This window comes from Electrophorus electricus, chromosome 12 (genome assembly GCF_013358815.1).
Source record: "Electrophorus electricus isolate fEleEle1 chromosome 12, fEleEle1.pri, whole genome shotgun sequence".
Classification (NCBI taxonomy): domain Eukaryota; kingdom Metazoa; phylum Chordata; class Actinopteri; order Gymnotiformes; family Gymnotidae; genus Electrophorus; species Electrophorus electricus.
The window spans coordinates 17,250,892-17,260,477 of record NC_049546.1 but is presented as its reverse complement, the minus strand read 5'-3'; the positions used below and the strand labels follow the sequence as shown (position 1 = coordinate 17,260,477).

The 9,586-nt window shown below is 42.5% G+C and overlaps 1 protein-coding gene across 2 annotated transcripts; it reads right to left on the bottom strand.

Moving 5' to 3' along the window:
- Window positions 1-11: 11 nt before the first annotated feature.
- Window positions 12-9,302, bottom strand: fhl1a (four and a half LIM domains 1a). Of its 2 annotated transcripts, none has more exons than XM_027019143.2 (6): window positions 9,202-9,302; window positions 2,285-2,466; window positions 1,896-2,073; window positions 1,412-1,581; window positions 1,012-1,198; window positions 12-752 (listed from the first exon to the last, which is right to left on the bottom strand). In XM_027019143.2, exons 2-6 carry the CDS (start codon window positions 2,438-2,440, stop codon window positions 598-600), a joined length of 846 nt encoding a protein of 281 aa, XP_026874944.1. In that variant the 5' UTR covers window positions 2,441-2,466; window positions 9,202-9,302; the 3' UTR covers window positions 12-597. The 2 variants fall into 2 exon arrangements, with proteins under 2 accessions (XP_026874944.1, XP_026874943.1); XM_027019142.2 differs by lacking the exon at window positions 9,202-9,302 and adding an exon at window positions 4,454-4,565.
- Window positions 9,303-9,586: the final 284 nt, after the last annotated feature.

Below are 9,586 nucleotides of genomic sequence, written 5' to 3'. Positions count from 1 at the left end.
CCACTCGTGTATTTGAAGGTTTGAAGTTTATTACCAGATGTTATTTCACTCAAGAATCTATGAAAAGTGTATATATATATTGATTATTCTATATGTCAAAGCTTGTTTGTTTAATGTAGGCCACACAGTTCCATCATTCCAGAAATCTAATGCATACGCATGTTAATTGTAAAACATAAAACAGTTTCAGGGGGGGAAAAGTGAATCAGTAAATGTTCCATTAAGGTCTGTTTAACTATAATTTTACACACTGTAAAACTTAAGCAAAGCTTCCTAAGTCTAAAACCAATGTTGTTTTAGTAACATTGGCCACCAAGAACACCCATCTATTACTGTTAAATTGCTGATAACTGTCTATATAATATGTTACCCTGATTACACATCACTCACTGCTTTCTGCTTATAAAATACTGTTTCAGCCTTGGTTAACCTAGGTGATGCACCTCATTAAAAACTGTCCTTCTAACCCACTCAACCTCTACCACTGCCTTTGAGTTTTTATATATATGACTACTTAATCACTCTTTAGAGGAATAGATAAAATTGTGTGGCTATTAGCCACCAAGAATGGAAATGAAATCCAGGAGTCTCTGTCGCTCACAGCTTTTTGGCACAGTCAGGGCAGTAGATTTCCTCTCCGTGGATGACGAAGCGCTTGTGGGCCAGGGACAGAGAGCACTTCTTGCAGTTAAAGCAGTACTCATGCCAGGAGTTGCCCTCGTAGTTGACCACATTCGTTCCTCTTCCGAAACCTGTATGATCGAGGCATATGGAAGCATCTTTATATGCTGTTCTCAAAGAATGGATGGCATGTGTGCTTAAACAAAGCAAGACAAAAGCCTTTTGAGGTGCTATTGAAATGACAGCTTAAAAACTACCCCTTGCCCCATTTCTTTAAAAAAAAAAAATGATTCACTTCTGTGGTGAATCCACCACTGTGTTGGATGCTTACAACCTGTCACTGCTTCCCATGAAATTACGTCTAGAACACGTCAAGTTTCACATGTTTACCTGTAATTGGATTCTGACATCCAGAGCACTTCTTGGCCACAGAGGTCTTGTAGCAGTCCACGCAGTAGAACTGATCCTCGTGAGCGGTGAAGCGAGCACCAGCAAGGGCCTTCTTACACGTGTGGCACACGAAGCACTCAGAGTGCCAAGGCTTGTCCTGATAGCTGATCCCACCCGAGGCGATAGGCTGGGGAAATAGTGTGAAAATAATTGGAGAACTTGTTGAAGAAAAATGGATAATGATGGGGAAAGCAAATTTTATGATTATGGTTCTTGAGCCCTGCAAAATAAATGGTTTTAGAGCCACTACATTACTGGCATGGAGTTTTTTTCATGCGTAACTGCTGCTTCACTGAGCTTTTGCTCTATGTCTTCTGTGAGTGCTCATGACTGTACTCACCTGTTTGCAGCCGGCACAGTTCTTGGCAAACTTCTTCTCGTGGCAAGCGCCACAGTAGAACTCATCACCCTTCGTCATGAAACTCTGGGAGCGGATTGGCTGTTTGCACTCAAAGCAGTTGAAGCACTCCTCATGCCACACTTTGTGCTTATACTCCACATTCTTAGCCCCTGGAGGAAGACGCAGGTCACCAAAGACACACTCACCATGAAAATAGACACCGCTGCTCAAGTGGGGGAAAAAAAAGCTAGCCCACTTTTTAATGCAAACTGGAAGTCATATTAGCTTCTTTATAGTTGTGTTGGGAAAAGACCAGTAGTAGCTCAGTGGTTAAAGTACTTGACTTGTAATCAGAAGGTTGCTGATTTAAGCCCCACTTCTGCCAAGTTGCCACTGTTGGGCGCCTGAGCAAGGCTCAAATTGTACTCAGCTAAATGCCAAAAATGTAACTTGGACTGTGCCGCGTATGAGAGGGGTCATTCACCCGGCATGATGACTTTGTAGCAGCCCTGGCAGCGCGGGGAGTCCTCGCGAGCCCCGCACTTCTCACACATGACCTTGCCGTCATCTCGTGGCGCAAAAGGCTCATTTGCCAGTGGCTTGTAGCATTTGGCACAGCGGAAGCAGGTCTCGTGCCAGTGGCGATTCTTATGGGTCAGTTCCTGAAATGAAATGAGGTGGTCAGTAATGGAGCCCATCCCAATACAAAGGGCTAAACGAACAGTCCGTTGCATGAACGCCTTGGAACTGTTGTGATATTTTTGATCTCAAATGATCACGATTTAACAAACGAAGTGGCTGCTTCCCCCCAACGCAAATATGTAGGCTACGCGTTCTAAAAACAAAGCAGCAGAAAGTCAACTCGACTTTCACCTTCGAGTCAACACCGATCGGCCGACGGCAGTCTGCGCAGGTGTTGGCGCACAGCTTGTCGAAGCAACGCACGCACACGTGTTTGTCGTCCTTCTGCACGTACTTCTTGCCTTGCAGGTTGTCTCTGCAGTAGAAGCAGTCAAAGCGCTCTGTCATGGTGGAGCTGAGATAGCTGCGTGGCCCTGGAATGGAATCAGACAAAGAACATACTATTTACATATTTAGAAATCCAAGTGCATCGGTGCACTTCTGCATAAAATCTGGAATATCACATTATGACATTAAAAATAAGTGCGTGTCAACATAAGAGTCACCACAAGAGGTCAGTGTAGTTCACATTAAAAAAAAAAAAAAAAAAGGATTTCCTACGTTACCTGTGATCTGTGAACTAAAAAAACAAACAAAGCCATTTCAAGGCAGATATGTCGCATCATAAATATTAATGATTCTCACAGAGGGAACATCCTGTTGCTCTCACGATATTCTTAACGCAATAAAAATACGGCATTAATAGTTCCAAGATGTGGCCTACCATATTTGTATAAGCAGCACCAAATGTCGAGGCGCCACAGCTGTGTGTGTGTGTGTGTGTGTGTGTGTGTGTGTGCGTGCTGGTGACTCACAGCTTCACTTAAAGCTGTGCCCTTGAGCCTGAAAGACGAGATTGGGACGATGGATGGTCTCGACCTAAGCCCCTGTCCCGACACATCGACTGTAATTACACGTAGCCTAGCAACAGCTTGCCAAACAACTAAGGGAACTTTGTGAAGGGGTGACTACACAATCACCCAAAATCCAACCCAACAATCACGTCTGCACCCGATAGTGCCAGAGCTGAATTTTCTAGCCCCTGACAAGAGGGGTTTGTATTTTTAGAAAGACAGACTCATTCCACCCAGCTGACTTCCTCTGCTGACCGACTATCATAAGTCCTCAGGCAAACATCTTCCCCGTAGTTCCACTCATCAACATTCCACTGATGGCGTCAAAACAAAAGGTACATGGTGCTTTTACCTTGAATCCCCTTTGACTGATCAAACATCAGTCTGAATGGATGATGGGGACATTTTAAAGTTAGAGACTGGATTAAGAACAGCAGATCCTTAATCAGACAGGTCAACACCGCAAGGAGAAAGGAAATGTAGACAAAACATGGAAGACGTGTACTTCCACTTTTACGTATCCAGAACATAGAAATATAGAAAGACAAATGTGTGCTTGGCTTTACTAGAAGCAAATATTGTGGACTGATTCAGAACAAAAGCCTTTGCTTCCTAAACCATATGGCTAAAGCTCCTTCCCCACGGCACTGGCCTCTCTGGTCAGGAATGTCCTCCCCTACGTTGTATTCTCAGAACAGGTTTCAAATGATTGGCATCCTGTCACTTAACAGAAGGCAAGTAGTTGTGTTGTGAATCTGTAAATTTGACCATCCCTGTGACCTGGGAGCTATGAGGCCACAGCTGCCCCATACAATCCTTTACAATCCTTTCGGGTGCCCTGCCAGGGTCGTTAAAAGGGCATTTGAACCAGTAAATAAATTTTGTCCCAGTGGGGGCAACATGACCGCTCTGAAAAGTTATACATAAAATTCAACTGAGTCACCCAGAAACTATCAATAAATTAGTGGGACAAATGCACACAGTGACACATTGTTGTATCTAAGCCAGTAACAAATAGTCTCATGAGGCCTGAGACCCACAACAACCAATTCCCCGTAATCTTTTACTTAATTTGTTGTTTATATTTTTGTAAAGAGCAAGGAAAGCATATAGGGTTGGAGTTGGGGCTATCCAGACCAAACACCCTTTCAGACCTAACAATGATGCCAAGGTAACACCAAGAGACATTCACCCGCCACACCTGAACGCACATGTAATCAGAGTGGAATGTGCTCACCTGTCCAGCGGCCTCTGAGCAAAACACATCTCATGACGTTAGTGTTTTTCTCAATGAACATAATCCTAGGAGTCTGACTAATATCTACACAGGTTCATTTTTTAACAAACACAACCAGAACATTCAGTATTTCAAAATATCTTCCTTCGGTGCAGCTAGAGACACAGGATCTATGAGCCATATATTTTGCCCCATATAGGCCCAGAACAACAAAACAGGACCAGAAGCTCAACCCACTGAGACCCACAATAGTCCCCAAAGCACCTTTACCTGAGTGCCTGTAGAAAGTCATATTTGGATTCTAGAAAAGTACAGAAGATCCTGAATGAAGGAGAGGGATGGCACAAAAAGGTATCCGCAGAGTGGCAGGGAACGGATCTTAACTCCCCTGCAGAGAATAGGCCATATATACTTGTTCAAAACCCCCTCCCTCCACCAGTTAGCCCCTATACCCCAATCCCTGCTCCCATAATGCCCCCCCACCCACCCACACACACACACACCCTACCCTGCACTATGTTACCATAGCCAAACCATCCTCTGCTCTAACCATGTTAGGGTATGCTCCAAAAGAGTGAGTGGGAGGGGGTGTAGAGGGTTAGGGATTGAATTCCTTTATTGTGACATCAGAGTAGAAAATAGAGGAAGTCCAGCAAGTTGGAGTCGGTGTCCAGACCCATGAAAGCATCTTCTTGACCTTTCTTTGTAGGTTTGACATGTGTTTGCTAGCATGAAATGGATCAGGGCAAGGCTCTACGAGTTATGCAACAGTCATGGAGTATGAATCAAGCCATTGTCTAAACTACTTTCTTTAATGTAGCAGAACTGTATTTGGATGGGCTTGTACTACTATGTAAACATTCTATTACTGCTGGCTTGGCTGTTTACAAAAGATTTAGTCTCTATATATATATATAAAACGTAAATATGCTCATGTTTGCATGAAAAAAAACTGCGCTTGTCAAACCTACTGCTTCGGTTATTTGGTTATGGCCAGGTCAGAAACAAATGGAAGAGGGTTCTTTTACCCCTTTTATGCATTTATGTATGGGTCACTGAAAAACATGGTCACGCTCCCAGGATGGAGTTGTACTCACCTTTACTATATGCTGGTCATTTAATTCTGGCTCCTTGATTTGCAACTGTGATGTGTGTCTATCACAAGCCTGTTGTAATAAATACCGCATAAGAACTGCCAAACAGCACTACAGCTACCCGGCTTTAACTGAAATAGAACACATCAAACATACATATCTTACATCCTTTTTGGTCAGTCAGTATCCTTTGTTTCAGAGCTCTCTGCTGCCCTACAAGCTACAGCAATTCCTGCATACGTGTCTACTGCGCATCAGTGCGTCACAAACCCAGAGAGCATCGTCTTCACGGTCACGGTTAAAGCTGTTGATGTGTGTTAGAGAATCTGTCTTGAGCCAACATTTCTGCTCTTCCTCAAAAATATGCTGGTGATCAACAGAGCAAAAATGGAGACCCAACGGAGACATAATGGAGGCACCTTGTTATTCTGAGCCGCACACACTTCTCAGTCTTTGTTGGCTCTGGCTATTAATTCTATCCTTTAAAGGAAAGGCACCAGATCAGACAGTCTACACTAACAGTGTACACAGCTTAATGTACTGGAGCCTCTTTGGACAGTTATTATTTATATGCCATTAGAACCTGTTATGAGAAATTACCTCTAGCATATTTTGATTATGTCCTACAAAAAGTACCTAAATTGTTTGGCAGATACAGGACATTTTTAAACACTAAAATAAATGAAGGGAAACTAAGTGAAGGGAAGGGAAAACAACTCTAAAACTATGCACCGCACTATAAACTACTAATCGTGGATTCTTTTCCTAAGTGGTTCAGTTTTATATGCATTTCATTAACTTTGTTGCACTCAAGAAACAAACAAACAAAACTAGCTTTAGGTGCATTCCATATACCCTACATGTCATGTTATTAGTCTGTGACTTAGTGAAACCACAGTGAGTTAATGAGGGAGCCCCCCCCCTCCCCCCAGTGTTCAGTCTTCTGCTTTACACTGTTAGTGTGTTTTTAGTCTCTTTCTATAGTCGTGATCTTTTAAAAGAATATTATAGTCTCACAAAATCCAAATCCACCCATGTCGTCGTTGTTTGCTGCCACTGTTTTGGTTAGGAAATTATATGTGCGTGAGGTTGAGATATATATATGTCCATGACGTTTGTTACTGGAATGTTGACATTAGCTTGAATGAGTCATTTTGGCAACACCAATCTGTCTGTGTGTATGGTAGACAATAGAAACAAAATGCATTCACTGTGCCACCCACCCCACCTGTCCTCTGCTGAGACCCTGCCTTCTGGAAGCCTGAAATAGCTGTGCTCACTCCCACTAGCACCATCCACACACGCTGGCCCCGCACGTCTGTTATCTAACCCCCACTACATGGAGAACGGCACCACTCAGGATCCGTTCAGACCATCCTCAGCCTGTTCGAGCAGGCTGCTGGTGCTGAAGGTCAGCGTATGTCTCGGAAGGAGCTCGTAAAGCAGGTCAATCCCCGATGGACAAGGTGTAAAAGGAATAGTGTTTCAGGAGACCGTCTGAGTCAACACGCAGAGCAACCAAGAGGAGCCAAGACGGAGTTCCGCAGTGGAGGCCAGCCTCACCACCTATTTCAAAATGTCTCACCAATAACACTGACCAATCCTTCATTCTCTCACACTGCTGTCTGATTACGCATACAGCATAAACAGCATAATACAGCATAAACAGCATAATTTGCTGAAGTACGACTATGACTATGTTTCTAATATAATAATATTATTGTGGAGAGGTTCCTCTCTTTCCTGTAGGTCAAAACTTGACAAAGACAGTAATTGTTATTGCCGCTGCTGGTGGTGGTAACAGTGCTTTTCCACTCAGCTTCAGCTGAGTAATGCACCCTCCAACATACAAGGGCACACATTCTGGGAAAACTGTCCACTGAATAACACCACACTCTTACTTCTGAGACCGTTTGTCCTCAGATAGATTCAAATAGATGAAATAGTTGTCTCTTCTTTGGTTCATCCCTCTTCATTCCATTGAGCTGAACTAAACTGTGTGATACAGTTACACAATACTACAGGGAACTGTTCAGTTTCATCAGTACTGGACAGACATACGGTACGTTCTCAGCCAGAAGGAGCTAGAAGGGAATAATGAGTGACAGGCCCTGGGAGACAGGCACTCAACTCTGCCTCCAGTGAACAAAATGTGACAGCACAGTCTCCAAAGTACCACATTACCTAATTAGGACCTCTGGTGCTGAGGGCAGAAGCTTCAGGATCTCAGTGGCTCCCCCTAGTGGGGAAGGAGAAGATCTGAAGAAATCCAGCTGCTGCAAACATTTTCAGTCTCTGATTACACAAAATGTGATCCAAAAAGCCCTTTATCACTTAGGCCTGGAGCACAGACAGTACTCTCCACACAGGCCTTATATGGCTGTACAACTTTACAAGTTTGATTTTTGTCTGACGTCTGCCTCACAAGCACGAAAACCACAAACGCTTTAATGGTTGATACAACAAGTTGCAAGGATATGAGTCAGCAGCTAATGAGAGAGAAGGTTCAAAATCTTGTAAAGTGGACTTATAATTCTCCACTTTTGGAAGCAAAAGGATAAAAGAATTGGGGAGTTCTGCCTAGCAACATGATATCATGAAACAACACAACATCTAGACGTTTAAGGTTGCTAGGGAAGAAAAAGCCCAGGTTTTGGCAGAACTTACAGCCAAGTCAAAAGGGAAGCTATTGTGTGGATCTAATGGGCTCTAATGATGTGGCCAGTGGCCTGACCTTAAATAACATCACATCTGCATGAGTAAGTGGACTTCTCGTAAAACTCGTAAAATTAGTGAGAAATTATAGTTGATTTCAGTTAGCAGTTTGTGGCATATCCTCTGCAGGTCAGGGACATTATATTTCATTATAAATGATATGATATTTCTTGGGTGCACTTAGTGCACTTTAAATGTATAAATGGGCTCTTAAGATGTTCTGAGGTGTAATAACCAGTACACAGACCAGCCACTGTATCAGAACTTTGTACCTGCAGACACTGTATGGCAGACTGCATTGTTAGAAGCTTTAGATCATTTTATAGCCCAACTTTTGGCATAAAGTTGGCAATTCAGCAAGGCCCCTAACCCCACTGGTCATATTCTGGCCATAGAACATATGACCAGATGTTATTTGGCAGGCAGGGTGGCAGACCCTTTTCAACAAAGTATTAACACCGACATGGGCAAGGCTTGCTGCTGCGCTTTGAACTGATTCAGTTCCATCAGGCTAGTTACAGGGGCTCTACAAGTAAAACATAAAAAACCTGACCATCAGTGAAAGGTTAGATAGAGGCTAGTGCTGCTGTTTATAACAACAGACTTACAAGGTGTAGGTTACCTACAAAGTAGATGTTTCTAACAAAGTGAGTGTATAATAAGGTGTGTGTGTGTGTGTGTGTGTGTGTGTGTGTGTGTGTGTGCGTGCGTGCGTGCGTTTTCAGCAGCAACGCTGTTCTACTTCTATAAGTATACAATATGACAGTTATATCATGGTCTATCATAACATTTGTAATGTATAACAACCCAGAATTGTATTATTCCATTTCCTGCATAGTATGGGATTAATAAACTGCCTAAATAGCAAGACACTTTTGCCACTTCACTGTCGAACAGATTAGATGAGGTAACTAGAGACTTTATTCTCTACCACAAGAAATCAATTATTATTTAAATTAATGGAATGAATGTGTATAATAAGGACAGTTGTTTTCTTTATAAGGGTAACATTGTCATTGCTAACAGAATATACCTGAGGTAGTCCATGCTGACAAAGGAGGTCCTGTGTTGACATTAAAAAATTGTCTATTATCAATTATGTTTCCAAATTAGTAATAGTATATTATCAATTACTTTTCCAAAAGATTTTTTAAGCATTTATAAATAAGAACCTAACACTGAGGAAGGTAACCATAATATAAAACTTACCACAGCGTAACAACAGGCTATGCAAATGTAGAGGCTGTCTTCTCCAACAGGTTCTCAAGCATGTGCTGAGAGATCCTACGAGAGTTGCCACTGCACTTAAAAAGCCAGCGAGGAAAGAAGGGGAGAAAAAAAAAAAAACACAGGCCATGATCCAACCCCTCCGACATTTATATCAACAATGACTTCAGCCAGGAATTCACCACCTCTGGCTATTGAGGGAATAAGAGCCACTTACCGCCAGTCATTTGTGCAGGAAATAAGATTGCTGGGCTTTTTTAATCAGTATTTTAAAAGTTAGCCAGATATTTAGGTAGATATTTATTGATATTTTACTTATTTTATGTTCAGCCGAGTTCAAAGAGAATCTGTTATGATTTTAGATATA